The following is a 17503-nucleotide window of genomic DNA, read 5'->3' as shown; positions in this document are numbered from 1 at the left end:
CCAATCAGCATCATAGAGTGAGAACCACTCAAGCATTGTTTCGTGAACTGTGTTAAATACAATCTGATTTTTTTGTTTTTTGTCCCATGAATAGCTAAATAGTGTATTTTGGTTGAAAGATTGTAGTAACGAAATTAACCTGGTGGTAGGGGTGAGAGTGTGTACCACGAGAAGATCAATTTCAAATTACATACTGTAGTAACTGTGGGCCTGTATTAACTTCAGAAATGGAGCAACATATGAAGGAATTTTTGACAAGTTGGAGTGAGCAGTTTAGCAAAAAAACAGATACTAAATTAAATATGTTACATATCAATAAAACAGAAGTAACAGAACAATTAAAGATTCAAGGTGATGGATCAAGAATCAAGTTACGAGACACAAGCCAAAAATGAGATGAAGACATAAGGGACTTAACATAAAGAAAAGCTAGAGATAAACAATAAGGTTCACAAACTAAGTTCTGCTACTTTGTTTTTAACACAGGCACTATATTTGAAGGTGATAAACAGTGTAATTTAGTTAGAAATAATGATGATGACCAGTTTAGAGACATAAATAAGGATCTACAACAGATTAAAGATTACACTGGACAGGGATTTACAGAGGTGCATAAACAAAAGTCAGATATGACAGTAAGATTAAATGTTTAAGAGTAGAACAAAGACTCAGGTGTAACTGAAATATCAGGTTCTACTCTTGTGACTTTGGAGATTTAACTGAGCAAAAAGCACAGAATAAGAGTGAATAATTGGTCGGTACACCTCAACCCACAGTTATGATCGATAGGACTGAGAAAGAACTGCGAAAGGTCCGGAATTAACTACCCAAACAAAGGAGGTGTTAAATAAAAAGAGGATTAATGAAAATGGCTGGTTCCCTGTAGAATTAATAGAAAAATTGCATTTCAGAAGTTGAACAAACCTGGTCAAATGATTTTCTAAATTTAAATCTGCAAGAGATGTTCACTCCAGTTTTTTTTAGTGTATTCTCTACATCTTTGTCTAAGCTCTGGAATGATTCCAAGAAAAATGACTGTCCTGAGCTGTTTAAACAGGGAGGCAATCCAGTGGGGAACTGCTCATTTGGAAGAATGGCGTCCCAGAATGATTTTCAAGGTAATTTTAAAAGGAAATCCTGGCCATCTAGTGTGCAAGAGAAATTAACACTCAAATTATTGGATATTACAATAAAAGTTGATACACATATAAGAAAAATACTGAGTGGCACCTAACAAGGTCTAAATACTTAGACAACCTTACAGCAGAAAGTCATTTAATTAAAGGGTTAGTACATTGGCTAACTTATCATATGAGAAAAGAAATATGGTATTGCGGCTGGTCAACAGTGATCAATCTATTAATGTTTATCACAGGAATTGTTACATTAAACAAAGAATGAGGGGAGTATAATCGTGAAGCAAAATTGACAGTGTGATAAGGGTAATAATGGTAATTATTATCATCCACAGTATTTTCCACATAAGAATGCATCAACATACTGTAACTTTCTGAAGCATAGTGACTAAAATAGTGTACAATCTGGAAGGAAGGTTAAACGGGGCTTAGGATAGATTAGATTAATTATTCATTCCATAGACTCATAAAAGAGGGAATCCTCCTGGGTGTGGAACATGTCAGATAAACACATTACAAAAATTTAATTAGAAAAACTTAAGTTTCATTAATTTTAATGATCCTCAGTCAATAAACAGTAAAATTACGTACACAAATTAAATTTAAACTTATAATATTTACAGGTTTAATAGTTACATCTGCTTTCATTAAATCCATGGACAATTTGAATGTTCAGATTTGGAAAATAATACAAGACCTAGGTCAGGGGCCAGGCTCCACAATGCAACAGCAGAGTAGTAGGTCCTCAGGTGAGGAAGTTAGTACCCTCACCCACTCTAGCCCTATGCATGGAAAAGGAAAGTAGTAAAGTGGAAGAACATATAGAAACAATAGTACTTGGGAAAATTTTGAAACAAATGATCATATCCACTTTAATTCACATTATCAGATATGCCGTACTGCAGGAACTAATGGTAATCATATGAAATAAGACTGCTTGTTCGCCACTCCCAGTAACTGGAGTTTATGTTGTAGGCATAACTGGTAGTAAAGGAGAGACAATAAAGTAAGGGGTCAATTACCCATACTAATTAGTACGTTTACTTTTCATCAAACACTTTTAAGGGGAGTTGGAATGCCGGAAAATGGAAAAAATTCACATTTTCAGTTTTTAACCTTATAACTTAATTTGAAATTTTCTGCTTAAAATGGTGCAAAATTTGTTAAGAAATTCCAATTGGAAGTATTTTTATTTAATTTTTCAAAATTACATGTGCGCCCAGCAAAGTTACCCATCTTGTGATTTGTACACATTTAAATCTTCGCATTTCCGAAAACATTACATATAGAAGGCTGTGGATTTCACTCTTCAGTTGTAGAATCTTTGATCCTTCCATAGGTACCATTGTTTTTACGACTAGCTGTGTTTATTGTTCAGTTTTTGATCTGTGAGTGTTTGTTTTGAGCCTCGAGTTTAGTTTGTCGCTCATTTGGAGTTTGTTATCTGTCTTGTTTTGACTTTCAGTGGTGAGTGCGTAGTTTCTACGATGCCTAGGAGTGCATCATTATTTAAAAAGCGAAAGTTTCGCGGTAATAGATTTACAAATAACGTTTGTTCAAGTGATTCTGCTTCAGCACCTGTTGATGCTGGTGAAAGTTCTGACGTTTGTACAGCTGAGATGTGTGAAGGAGACACGCCCACCAGTGCATCAAAAAAGAAGTTATCAAACTGTGCAAGTGAAATTACAGATGAAGCTTCTAATGAACAATATGTTTTAGTCGACTTTCCTGTTTTTACTGAGTTTATGAAGAAATGTTTGTGTTGTAATCTTTGTGGAGGTTCTTTTGATATGAACATAACAAAATCTATAGGACTTTCCTGCAAAATTGCTATAGTTTGTGCCAGTTGTGAAAATGAGACCTGTTTTTGGAGCTCTAAAACATGCAGTAGCAATTTGTTTGAGAGTAATATCAGGCTAATGTATGCAATGAGAGCAATTGGTAAAGGACATACTGCTGCTCAAACATTTTGTGCCATAATGAATCTTCCACCTCCACCTGCTAAAATTGACAATTACACTGAAGTGATAGGAGATGCTGTTCAGTCTGTAGCAGATTTATCAATGAAAGCTGCTGCCAGTGAAGCAAAATATATAAATGAAGGAAACCCAGATATCCCTGTTGCTTTTGATGGAACCTGGCAGAAAAGGGGTCACACATCCAAAAATGCTGTTGCTACTGTTACTAGTGTGGACAGCGGTAAAGTTTTGGACTATGAAGTGCTCACTAAACATTGTTACCATTGTGCATCTGGTAAGATAGAAGCAGCTCACATATGTAGCAAGAATTATGAAGGTACGAGTGGAGGCATGGAGGCTGCCGCTGCTGTGAAAATGTTTAGCAGATCAGAAAAAGAACGGGGAGTATTTTACACAAAATTCCTTGGAGATGGGGACTCCAAGGCATACAAAAGTGTTACAGAATCCATGCCATATGTCAATAAGACAATAACTAAACTAGAATGTGTCGGTCATGTTCAGAAACGAATGGGCACTCGTCTAAGGAAACTGAAACAGAATCTGAAGGACAAAATTTTGTCAGATGGTAAAACCATTAGAGGTCGCCTGTCAGATAAAATTATAAATGAATTACAACAATACTATGGTATGGCAATAAGAAATAATGCAAATAATTTGCAGGAAATGAGACAAGCTGTATGGGCCACATATTTACATCGATCATCAACTGATGATAATCCTCAACATTTTGCTTGTCCAGATGGTCCTCAGTCATGGTGCAATTATAGAAAATCTCAAGCTACTGGGGATCCTTATCACCATAAAAATTATATTCCATTGGCTGTTATGGAAGTAATTAAACCAATATATAGAGACTTGGGGCATCCTGATCTTCTGCGAAAATGTCTTCATGGTTGTACCCAGAATCAAAACGAGTCGTTCAACAACCTCATTTGGACTCGTGTACCTAAGAATGTATTTGTTGGGATAAAAACATTGAAATGGGGAGTCAGTGATGCTGTTATTTCATTCAATGATGGTCATATGGGTAGGCTAAAGGTCATGGCAAGGCTCGGCATTGCTCCTGGTATCAACACCATCAGAGGTCTTCAGCTTCTGGACAGCGTGCGAGTAAGGAAGGCTCAGTATGCAGCTGAATTTAATACAAAAAAAGCAAGGGCAGCAAGGAGAAGAAAGCTTCTAGGTGAAGAAGAAGAACTAGAAGATGACCCTGATTACTCTGCTGGACACTTTTGATAATAGAATAAAAGGTATTTGTGAATTTTCATAATAAATTACTTTAATCGCATTTTCTGGCATTTGACATTTTTAGTGTTACATGTACCTTTATCTCATAAACCACTCAACCAACAACATTCAAATTTTCAGAAATGCTGCAAAACAGTTCAAAGAGGCCACTGAACTAGAATCATGACAAGAACTGGCTTATTCTCTGAACTAGGGAAGTTTATGTTATACTTTTTCCAATAAAAAATGGCTTAATGGTAAAAAATTCATAAATACTATACCAACAAAAAGAAAACATTGGTTCTAGTTCAGTGGGCTCACAATATATGCTGAAAACCTCTGCCAGAATTTCAAAGTTCTGAAGATAATAGTTCCAAAGAAAAAGGTACACAAAGTTAGCAAATTTAACATTGGCGAGATAGGGCATTCCAACTCCCCTTAACTCGGATGTGGTTGTAGCTTTAGACTAGCTACTTGACAATGAAGAGTCACTCAATCTTAATGAGGATAAAATAACATGGAAATAAAATAATACCTATACAGTACATTATGAAAATAATGCTTCTGCTTTTAAACAAGAATTACAAATGGTGAAACAGGTACATTCAGTGGCAACAGCTAATATAGTGGTAGTAGAGAACCAGAACCCAGTAAAGGAGGAATCAATGGAAAGCATTAAGTTAAAATCACAGGAATCTATTACTCTCACACTGAAGCAGAAGAGCTAATTACAAAACATATTACTAATGTATAAGGAAGTACTCTGTGGTACACCAGGTGTAGTTGATAAGTATGTGTGTAAATTAAGGCAGAGGAGGAAAACTTTTCTTCTGCAAACCACATCCTACACCAACAAGTGTTCGAGTTGCAGTCCCAGAAGATATACAAAACATGATCGAAAATATTCATCCTGAACATACAATAATCCATTGTTAGTGGTGAAAAAACCTGAAGAAGGCATTTGGTGGTTGTGAGATGTGTGAACTGTAAATACACATATTGAGAGCTGGATAGACCCAGCAGTATAGAATACTTACCATCAAAATTTGAACAAGCTAATTTCTTTAGTTCAATTTACGTAACCACCAGCTACTGGAAAGTACCCGTGTGTGAAGAATCCAGCTGTTCTGCAGCATTCCTCTTAGAAGGGAAAAAATCTTATCAGTTTAAGATATTGCTTTTGGATTCAACCTATCTGTGGCTGTTTTTATCCATGCTCCAGACAAATCAGTAAGTAATGACTTAGTACAAGAGTTAATTATGTATGCAGATGATTTACTGCTAGTTTCTAAAACCTGGCAGGAGCATTGTGCATTACTGATTAGAGCTTTAAACAGATTACCAGAAAAAGGTGTAACAATGAAGCTGACTAAATCTAATTTTGGAAGGAATGAACTGAAGTTCCTGGGGCATGCAGTGAGTATAAAGGGATAGAACTCGATCCGGAAATAATTCAAGCAACAAAAGAATGACAAGAACCATGAACAGTAAAACAACTGCAATCATTTTTAAGTTTAGTAGATTTCTATAGGTGTTTTGTAAGAGTGCAATCAATGAATGGTCTACGACTATAAGGCCTTCTGAAATAACAGTCAAAATGCATTTGAGATGGTTATTTTATCAAATGCTTCAGCAGCACCAAGTCTTACTGGAAGCCAAGATTTTTAAGTAATCCACAAACGCATCACACTTTTAAACTGGCTGTGGATGCTTGAGAGTAGGGATTAGACTGTGAATTGTTTTAAGGGAAATGAGATCCTGAAGGAGGAGACCATACAATTACAGCTTTTATCGGTAGAAGCTCCAATAAACATGAAATAAACTATACAGTGACTGAAAAATAATTATTGTCCACAGTTTGTACTTTGCAGGGATTCCAGCCGTAATATAGGGTACAAAAATCATAATATACATGGCAAGGCAGCTAAGACAGGTCATCCCATGTATATTTGGACTGAATAGGTATAGCAAGCTGGGGTTTTTGTCAAATTCTAACCGACAATATAGCGAATTTAATGATGCTTGCAAGTAAATTTTACCATTTATAGATGCCAAATTACAACATCAACGTTGTTTTGTTTTTTCTAGGTGAACTATATACTTTTTCTGTGGAATTTGAGAAAAGCTTCTAAGAAAATTTCAATGACATAACATGTATGAGACTTGATCAGATAGTATCAAGATAAGTCTGTCGCATTACAGCAAAGAAAGCAAACACATTACTCAGAAATTGTTCTTGTGTTTATCTGCGCACTTGAAAAACATCAGTCAATGTTCTTTTGTTGTAGCAGTTAGATAACTTCCTCGTGAAGCTACTGAGGCATTTACAATGTGTACAACAGTAAAAAACAAAACAAAAAAAGTAACATTTATGGCTAATTTTGCCAAACTATATGGTGTTTTACAAAGTTTCGACAATTTCAAATTTGAACAACACACCAAACGAAGCACGAAACAAAGCTGAACATTATACTTATGAAATACTGCATTGGACAGATGACAACCATTCGTGCGTCCACAATACTCAAGGAGTTTCAGCCACTTTCCAAACATGACTTTGGTAACTGCTGGTGGAATTCTCAAAATTTCATCGTGAATTTGATTTTATAACTGTTGCAATCTTTGGGCATGTTTTCATAACACACAATGAGTTGTTGTTGTTGTGGTATTCAGTCCTGAGACTTGTTTGATGCAGCTTTCCATGCTACTCTATCCTTTGCAAGCTTCTTCATCACCCAGTACTTACTGCACCCTACATCCTTCTAAATCTGCTTCGTGTATTCATCTCTTGGTCTCCCTCTACAATTTTTACCCTCCACGCTGCCCTCCAATGCTAAATTTGTGATGCCTCAGAACATGTCCTACCAACAGGTCCCTTCTTGGTAAGTTGTGCCACAAACTCCTCTTCTCCCCAATCCTATTCAATACCTCCTCATTAGTTATGTGATCTACCCATCTAATCTTCAGCATTCTTCTGTGGCACCACATCTCAAAAGGTTCTATTCTCTTCTTGTCCAAACTATTTATCGTCCATGTTTCACTTCCATACACGGCTACACTCCGAACAAATACTTTCAGAAACGACTTTCTGACACTTAAATCTATACTCGATCTTAACAAATTTCTCTTCTTCAGAAACGCTTGCCTTGCCATTGACAGTCTACGTTTTGTATCCTCTCTACTTTGACCATCATCAGTTATTTTGCTCCCCAAATAGCAAAACTCCTTTACTACTTTAAGTATCTCATTTCCCAATCTAATTCCTTCAGCATCATCCCACTTAATTCGACTACATTCCATTATCCTTGTTTTGCTTTTGTTGATGTTCATCTTATATCCTCCTTTCAATACACTGTCCATTCTGTTCATCTGCTCTTGCAAGTCCTTTGCAGTCTCTGACAGAATTACAATGTCATCGGCCAACCTCAAAGTTTTTATTTCTTCTCCATGGATTTTAATACCTACTCCGAATTTTTCTTTTGTTTCCTTTACTGCTTGCTCAATACACAGATTGAATAACATCGGGGAGAGGCTACAACCCTGTCTCACTCCCTTCCCAACTGCTGCTTCCCTGTCATGCCCCTCAACTCTTATAACTAGTTTCTGTGCAAATTATAAATAGCCTTTCACTCCCTGTATTTTACCCCTGCCACCTTTAGAATTTGAAAGAGAGTATTCCAGTCAACATTGTCAAAAGCTTTCTCTAAGTCTACAAATGCTAGAAATGTAGGTTTGCCTTTCCTTAATCATTCTTCTAAGATAAGTCGTAGGGTCAGTATTGCCTCACGTGTTCCAACATTTCTACGGAATCCAAACTGATCTTCCCCGAGGTTGGCTTCTATCAGTTTTTGAATTCGTCTATGAAGAATTTGTGTCAGTATTTTGCAGCCGTGACTTATTAAACTGATAGTTCGGTAATTTTCACATCTGTCAACACCTGCTTTCTTTGGGATTGGAATTACTATATTCTTCTTGAAGTCTGAGGGTATTTCGCCTGTCTCATACATCTTGCTCAGGAGATAGTAGAGTTTTGTCAGGACTGGCTCTCCCAAGGCTGTCAGTACTTCTAATGGAATGTTGTCTACTCCTGGGCCTTGTTTCGACTCAGGTCTTTCAGTGCTCTGTTAAACTCTTCATGCAGTATCCTATCTCCCATTTCATCTTCATCTACATCCTGTCCCATTTCCATAATATTGTCCTCAAGTACATCGCCCTTGTATAGACCCTCTATATACTCCTTCCACCTTTTTGCTTTCCCTTCTTTGCTTAGAACTGGGTTTCCATCTGAGCTCTTGATATTCATACAAGTGGTTCTCTTTTCTCCGAAGGTATCTCTAACTTTCCTGTAGGCAGTATCTATCTTACCCCTAGTGATATGCGCCTCTACATCCTTACATTTGTCCTCTAGCCATTCCTGCTTAGCCATTTTGCACTTCCTGTCAATCTCATTTTTGAGACGTTTGTATTCCTTTTTGACTGCTTCATTTACTGCATTTTTATATTTTCTCCTTTCCTCAATTAAGTTCAATATTTCTTCTGTTACCCAAGAATTTCTACTAGCCCTCGTCTTTTTACCTACTTGATCCTCTGCTGCCTTCACTACTTCATCCCTCAGAGCTACCCATTCTTCTTCTACTGTAATTCTTTCCCACTGTATTTCTTTCACACAATGAGTGCTTGCCTGAAAATTGCTATGCACAAGTCAACATTCTTAGGAGCTCATATGGTTTTCGAAGGGCCAGTTGAATTTCGATTCGATTCGATTCACTAGCAGTTGCACTACTAATATACAGGGCCACCATCATTGTATCTTGTTTTTAGCATGCATTATTCAGATTTGAAATTGCCAAAATATTGTGAAACATGCCATATTACAGCAGTGGTGTTGTCATGTGCTACAGAGTATCCAGATTGTGCCAAGCTCTCACGATCTGTCTTTCCAAACATTACAAAAAAAAGTTCTAGAAACTTTAAATGTGGAGGATAAAATATGGCAAGGGAAAAGAAGGGCAACTTATGAAACTAGCATTTTAGCAAGAATAACAGACAGTGCAAAGTACATGCGAGATAAACGAAACAAGCGTTTTGTGAACATTACAATCCATTGCATCACCCTCTTCACATTTCACTGCACGTAGAGCTTCATGGCAATGATTTCCAAAATTCGTTATGGTTCTCTGAATGTTATCCTTGAAACACGCAAACTGATGAGGCATATCTATGGAAAATTTTGTTTAAGGAAGAATCATTTAAAAACCATGGACAAGTCAATTTTTACAATATGTACTATGCGTCAGTTGAAAATCCACGACGATTCAAAGTAGTGGATGAAAACAATGCTCTTGGTCTGTCAAGGTTTGGTGCGTATTTTTCAAGACTCGCATCATTGGTCCCCATTTCACTGATACGAATCTAAATACAATCAAATATTTTGAGTTCCTAAGATATGTTCCTCCTGTTCCACACACGTAATAACAGGCTCTCCTAAGAGACCGTTTAGGGAGGACTGGAATGGTTGTTCAAGAAATGCAAAATGGCCTGAACACTCATCAAACTGGACAATCCTATACTTTTATCTGTGGCCAAAATTAAACAAGAGGTCTATGAGAAAACAATGGCAACTCCTTAACGCATGAAATGCCTTATAGCAAAGGCCTACGCTGCTGTTTATGCCAGATAAAATTCAACATGCAGTATTGTTATCCAGAATCACTCTATAGCCTGGGGCAATGCTCAGGATCAACATTTTGAGTACTTTGTATGGCAGTTATGATGATAAACACATGAACTGTACCTGAGTTATGTGTTTGCTTACATTTGTTATAGTAGTGCACATGTTAGTGGAACCTCTTCTCCTAACAGAGGGACAGTGGTATGTGGCACTATTACCTTGGTGCTATTTGACGAGGTCCTATAGGTATGATATGAATATATGAAGAAGAAAAGATTGACTTGACCAGGGATTGTATATGATTCTTCTTTAAACAAAATTTTGCATAGATATGCCTCATCAGTTTGCGTGTTTCAAGGATAACATTCAGAGAACCATAACGAATTTTGGAAATAATATGTATGAAAGAACAGATACGACTAGTGATCTTGCAGCTCTCAAAGAATGAAATTACAATGAAATCCAGACTGTTAGCTGCTTATAGGCATTGCTAAACATCAACAGAGACGTTTGAAAATGTGTGCCCCAACCGGGACTCGAACCCAGGATCTCCTGCTTACATGGCAGACGTTTTTCCGACTGAGCCATCAAGGATACAGAGGATAGTGCGGCTGCAGGGGCTTATCTCTGGTGCGCTCCCCGTGAGACCCACATATTCAACTTACTGTCCACACACTACATTTGTAGTGCCCCTGCATACTATACTCATTACTCGCAGCACTCAATCTACCGATTCCCATAAGAGTTTGAGCAATGTGAGTGCATCTGCACTCAAGAAGATCATTGGCCAGACATGTCCAAAAGAACAGATACCATCTTCATATAGATAAGGCTTACTGGCCAATGATCTTCAGTGCGGATGCACTCGCACTGCTCAAACTCTTACGGGAATCAGTAGATTGGCTGCCGCAAGTAATGAGTATAGTAGGCAGGGGCACTACAAATATAGTGTGTGTACAGTAAGCTGGAAATGTGGGTCTCACTGAGAATGTGCGAGATAAGTCCCTGCAGTAGCACTATCTTCTGGGTTCTCGATGGCTCAGTGGGATAGAGCATCTGCCATGTAAGCAGGAGATCCCGGGTTCAAGTCCCAGTCAGGACACACATTTTCAACTGTCCCCGTAGATATTTATCAACACCTGTAAGCAGTTAATGGTCTGGATTTCATTGTAATTTCAAGTTCTATGTGTGTTATGTCATTGAAGTTCTCTTAAAAGCTTCTTTCAAATGCCACAGGAAAACGAGATAGTTCCATTGGAAAAAAAAGCGAAGTCAGTGTCATAACACAGTGACTACAAATGATAAAAATTGTATGTGAATTCTGCTATAACTTCGCAAAAACTGCACCTCAATATATTTCTTCATTCTAGATATATTGGGGGCGGAAAGGGGGGGGGGGCTGCCTTAGCTGCCTCCTCTGCACCCTGTATACGGATCACCAGGCATTATTTTTATGGAGAGTAGACTGATAAGAGGGGTTATACTTAAGGCTTTAAATAATTTAACAGCAGCTGATTTACATCAATGATTTAGACTGAAGCAATTAATCAAAATTTGTACCAGCGCTGGGATTCAAACCTGGGCCTCCTGCTTATCAGGCAGATGCGCAAACTGCTGCACCACACTGGCACTGTGGCTACCAGAGCTGCACGGAATACTCAAGAATGTCTCCCTCCCCAATATAAAATCCAATTTATGCCTCAGTTCATTGGAGCATTCCTACTAAGCAGGAGATCTGGGTTTGAACCCTGGTGCTGGTACAAATTTTCATTCATTGCTTCACCCTACGTCATTATCAAAGACAAAGGCGGGCTCAGTACATCTCAGAAACATCAACTATATACGATTAATAGCAGCAATTATTCAGAACTTTGCCTAAGGATAAAGGCCAAGTTTAATATGTATTTATGGCAGTGGAATGTTGGTCAAAATATGTTAAAGTATATCCTATAAAATTGACAAACATGAATACAATAATAAATTGTTTAAGAGAGTATTTCGTGGATGGGGTAAGCCCAGCCATTTGCTCACAGATAATGGAACACAGTTTGTAAGTAATAATTTTGAGGAATTTCTGATATGGAAACATGCAGACATATCACTACAGTGGAATTTCACATAGTGAGCATAATTTGTTCCAGAATCTTACTCGTAGAGTGAAACATTTCTTAAGCAAAACAATTTATCCTATATAAATTAAAGTAAAATATGATAATGTGTTCTGCACAGAAAAAGTACTAAGAGTTTCATTTTATTCATGCTATTTATTCGAAGAAAATTATACACAGAGTATTATGAACTTTGTTATTCACAATAAAGAACTTTTTTTTAATACTAGGAAGCTATCTATAGTCATTTGTTTCTGCCAACACTTCAACACTTGGCGAAAACACAACTCGGCATTATCGTCAAATAAATTGGTAGCACACAGCCACTGCTTTATTGGAGTGATGATTTTGCAATGTACGATGCAACTGATTCCCAGGCTTTCAGCATTTCTCCTACTGCGCCAGAAGATTGCTACTTTGGTGTTATCGCCTCCTCCTCCTCCTCCTCCTCTGAAGAACTCCTCTCCACAACTTCCTGCTGTGAAATACACTGCAAATTCATAAGCTCTTCGATGGTCATTTCTTGGCTGTGATCTTACACAAGCTCATCAATAACATTGTAACCCACTTCTAGTCCCATGTTCTACGCCAAAGATTATAGGTTCCATGGGTACTGATTCAAATGCTCGAGTCACATTCAACAATGTACTCCAGCCAAAGCTGCTTCTAAGCAGAAGCGAGAGTTCTCTTGGTAACCCCTTCCCATGCCTTTTTTTATCATCTTTACACAGGCAACGATGTTGACCTGATACTTCCAAAACTATCAGAGAGAGGGAAAGAGATTGGTAGCTTCAATCAACTCAAAGCAATACTTGAAGAGTGCTTTAGTGTACAGCTTCTTAAAGTTAGAAATAATCTGCTGGTTCATAGGTTGGAGTAATGGAGTGGTGTTGGGAGGCAGAAATTGGATCTTGATGAATTGAAATTCTTCAAGAAGGTGGTCTTGTAGGCCTGGAGAATGGGCAAGAGAGTTGTCCATAGAAGCAAGACATGGAGTGGCAGATTCATCTCAAGCAAATATTTTTTTACCAAAGGACCTGATACTTCATTGATCCTATCACAAAAAAAAGATCAAGTGTCATCGAAGTCATGTTGTTGGACTTCCACAACACATTTAACCTGCTGTTCTGGACTTTACACATCCTGAAGGCTCGGGGAGTTTCTGAATGGTAAACAAGCAGGGTTTAATTTTCAAGTCACCGCTTGCATTGGCACAAAACAGCAGTGTGAAACAGTCTTTCACTGACTTGTGGCTGGGCAATGCATTCTCCTCTGCTGTTACAAAGGTATGCTTCAGCATCTTTTTCCACAACAGACCAATCTTGTCACAATTAAAACCTTCTTGTGGCAGATAACCTACAGAATCTAGGAGCATCTTGAAGCTGCTTATGAAGCTCTCTGCTACCTTTGTATCGGAGCTGGCTTCCTCGCTGTACCTCTCAAAGCTGTGGATGCCGGTTTTTCTCTGAAACTTCTTGAATCACCCACAGCTTCCCTTAAACACTTCTTTGGCTGCTGATGATCCTGGTGTCTTCTTAACGAGGTCAGCGAAAATCATTCTCAATTATCACAATGATGTTTTTGTTAATAGTGCCACCTTGCAATTGCTTTTCATTTATTCATATAAGAAGCAAACTTTTGACATTGTCCAGAATATGAAACCATTGTTAAGATACTCTTGTCACTCCCTTTGACACATCTATCTGCTTAATCTTGTACTTGCTCTTGCGGACAGCACAAATAGCTGATGTAGACCTATTGTATGTGCATGCTAAATCAGCAAGGCACACACCACGTTCTCGTTTTTCAATGATTTTATTTTTCATTTCTAAGGTCATTTTCTTTCTCTTATGGTTGTCTTCTTGTGGCTTTATCTTCGGAGACAATTCTACAAAGGTTATTAAAATTTGCACACAAAATACCACTCCACGAACACAAGCTTAGAAAAAAAAAAGGGTTATCACAAGCTACACCAAGGTAGTTGCAAAAAGAGTGCTACACCCAGATTGTAGTATAGGGGTTGCCATGGGTTACCCCAAATGAAATTTTCTAATATTTCCCTGATTTCCAGATAAGTTTTATCATTTTTCCCTGACAAAGTTTCATATCTCAAGGGTAAGTAAAGACATATGTTGACAAAAAATGTACGGACTTCTGTATTTCTTAACAGGTGAGGAAAAATCTTAAGTAGCCTACTAACATTAAAATGTGTTGTTATGGATTGTTTTTAGATGGAGAAAGCAAGCCAAATGGTGTGTGTGTTTCATCAAGCCCATTTATGTTATTTTATTTCAATAAAACAAAACACATCTGGTGACAAAAATACACATTTCCTTCGAGTCGTAAGACAGATTTAAAATACTTTTACTGATTTCAGAAATAACCTTAGCAAAAAGTAGGCTTCTTGAAAGAAGTGTATACGACAGGGAAGAGTTGTGTAAACCAATACTATAGGTGACCGCCAATAAAATGTTAGTTCTACTATGTTTGTTATTACCATTTTATGTTTATTATTTTACAGGTATTGTGTGATTTTTCTTTCAAGAAATACACGACTATGTAGCATACAAACTCCTAGTGACTGCCACAACTTATTTCTTCTTATCATCCATACTTTCTAGTACATAAATTACTTTCAAAGTGTCAAAAATGTACTAGAATAAATAAAATGTCTATAAAGTGCTGCACTATACAACGTACTTGCAGTGGGACAGTCACAGTTCCTGAAATTCATCGGCCGTGGCCTCTGGCCTGCCGAGGAATGGGACAGTCCTGGGTCCATGGATAAACCAAGAAAATCCACATAATGCAACACACAAAAGGCCCAGCCTGTGGGCAGTTCGATGAGATCAGATCCAATGAGCTTCAGATTGGCAGACCTGATCTGATACCCACAGAAATGGCCTGCGGTTTTGGCCCCTAATGTAAGTCCACTTGTGTAGCCAGCTATTCACATATCACAGACGCCGTGTTCATGAAATGAGACTGTGGTGGTCAATCCATGCAACAGATAACTCACACGAATACTCTGAGAATCAATACTAATGAGAACAGGTAGCAACTCGCTGTAAAGATGATCGCTGAGCTGCAGACAGGCATGCTGTAAAGATGATCGCTGAGCTGCAGACAGGCATACAGAAAAAGGCAATCACACTCTCACAACTAAATTTTTGGCCAACACACACACACACACACACACACACACACACACACACACACACACACACCTCATGCACACATGACCGCCATCGCCAGCCACTGCGTTAACAGTCTCTGAGAATCAGATCCAAACAAACTACCCCTCACACCTCCCTGCCTCTTGTCGGCAGCTGCTAGACTAGCATCAGGAAGTAGTGGCAGCACTGACTGCGAGCTGAGGGGAGTGATAGAAAGTGGAGAAGCAGTAAGAATGAGGGAGTAGGGAAGCAACACTCGTACTCAGCTGCATCCAAGCCAGCGACAATGCATGAAATCTCAGTAAACAAACCATTTCTTCTACTGGGACAAAAATGAGACTTTTCCAGGTTTTTTTTTTTCCAGATTTCCCTGACACTTTTGAAACTCTTTGATTTCTACAAGTTATGACAAACCTGAGTATATACTAAAAGACATTGTTCATATGCCGCTGCTGACAATGAAAGGTGTTCATATTGTTGAATGGTTCCCCCGCCGTGCATAAGCGGCTGGTGATGCTCACACTAAATCGTCATCACTCATTATGCGAAATGTTGCTCGTTAAGTGAGTCACTTTTTTACAATTTGTTTTGCTCATTATGCAAATTCCGTATTATGGGAGGTGCTCATTAAGTGAGGTTCCATTGTATTCATAAGTTTCATCACCAACCTAATCAAAATGGTTCAAATGGCTCTGAGTACTATAGGATTTAAAATCTGAGGTCATCAGTCCCCTAGAACTTATAACTGCTTGAACCTAACTAACCTAAGGACATCACACACATCCATGCCCGAGGCAGGATTCGAACCTGAAACCGTAGCAGTCGCGCGGTTGTGGACTGAGGTGCCTAGAACCGCTGGGCCACAATGGCCGGCAACCAATCTAATCACTCAGAGAAGACTGAAAGAAACTGAAAGACTGTATCGTACATATTGTTTTACTAGAATACTGCCTTGGCTCATATGATCCCAAAATTTCAGATTATTTTAAATAAGTTAACTCATTTATCTGCAGAAATTTCACCAGTAAAATGTATTGGCACAAAACCAAATACTCACTGAGGAACCATTATTATAACTACTAACGTAGTCAGAAGGTCTAGTAGCAGACAAGATAACACAAACAAGAATTACAGACGTCAGCTATGGGTGGACACTGATTTAAACCAGTGGGAAGGATGAAAATTTGTGGTGGACCAGGATTCAAACCTGGGTCTCCTGCTTACTAGGAAGACCACTAAGTCACCCAAGCACAGTGGTCATCACAACTGCACAGACTACCGTAACACACCTCCCATCAGACCCAAATTCTCAACCTAGCCACATACTACAAAAGTAGTGCCCCTTGCCCCATTATAATCATTATTTGCGATAACTGGAAACTGTGACAAAATCTATAAAGGCATTAAAAATCATTTTGCCTGTTTTCACTTAGCCTACTGGTTTTGACATGCTGGCCTATTGAATTTGACCATATAATCCCAACTGTTGTAACTGTGAATTTAGTAGACCATTTCTCAAATGAACTGAATCAAAGATGTCAATGGAAGAACATGCTAACCGATTTAGTAAAGACTGGTCTGACCACCTTATCTGTTGTACATTCAATAACTCAATGCACCACATGCTGATAATTAGTTCTGCAAGCTGACAAAACTGTTTTAAACACTGTTTTGTCTTATATTCTTTCCTAACAACTCAAAATCAGTTCTTGTGGGTTAGCACTTTTTTCCGCCACCCCATCAACTGTAACCCATTGTGTCAATTTAAGTGACTGCAGCTCCATTGTAACCACTTTTAGTTTCCTGAGCCACTGGATAGTCACAGAGGTTTAATGATCTTCCTCTTACCAACACTTTCACTTTAAAAAATGCAAATCTGGTACTTGAAACCGGAAGACTGACCCAAAAAGAAGTATCAAATAGAAAAAAATCTCCACATAGAAAACTCATAAGACAAGAATCATTTTTATAAGTGTCAATAAGTTACTAAAAAACAAATATGCTACAAATTCATAAAAATTAAAACCTACACACAATACAATACTCTACACAATGAGTTGCATCAGCTCTCATAAGCACAGTAAAAGAAACAAGCACAAGGACACGGCATTTACATTATATGTCTTTAACATAGTTTCGTATCCAAGGATGACTCATCACAAGCTTCAATGGCAGACGCTGCTTTGGATCATGCTGCAGGAGCTGT

The 17503-nt window shown here is 38.1% G+C and overlaps 1 protein-coding gene across 5 annotated transcripts in view; it reads right to left on the bottom strand.

The window, feature by feature from the left end:
- The window catches only part of LOC126457204 (aurora kinase A-A-like), a 161430-nt gene that overhangs the window by 39450 nt on the left and 104477 nt on the right, over nucleotides 1-17503 (bottom strand). For 2 of the 5 annotated variants that reach the window (XR_007585448.1, XM_050093304.1), the window contains one exon: nucleotides 17250-17499. The exons of 2 other annotated variants lie outside the window; for them this stretch is intronic. Coding sequence is in view for 1 of the 3 variants with exons in the window: in XM_050093304.1 (XP_049949261.1) it covers nucleotides 17413-17499 (87 nt within the window). In the remaining 2 variants the exon portion in view is untranslated. Of the gene's footprint in view, nucleotides 1-17249; nucleotides 17500-17503 lie in introns of those variants that run through there. One more of the 5 variants, XR_007585447.1, reaches the window with a different exon arrangement.

This window comes from Schistocerca serialis, chromosome 2, assembly GCF_023864345.2.
Source record: "Schistocerca serialis cubense isolate TAMUIC-IGC-003099 chromosome 2, iqSchSeri2.2, whole genome shotgun sequence".
NCBI classification, from domain to species: domain Eukaryota; kingdom Metazoa; phylum Arthropoda; class Insecta; order Orthoptera; family Acrididae; genus Schistocerca; species Schistocerca serialis.
The sequence above is the reverse complement of the archived record's forward strand: the minus strand, read 5'-3'. Positions and strand labels throughout refer to the sequence as shown.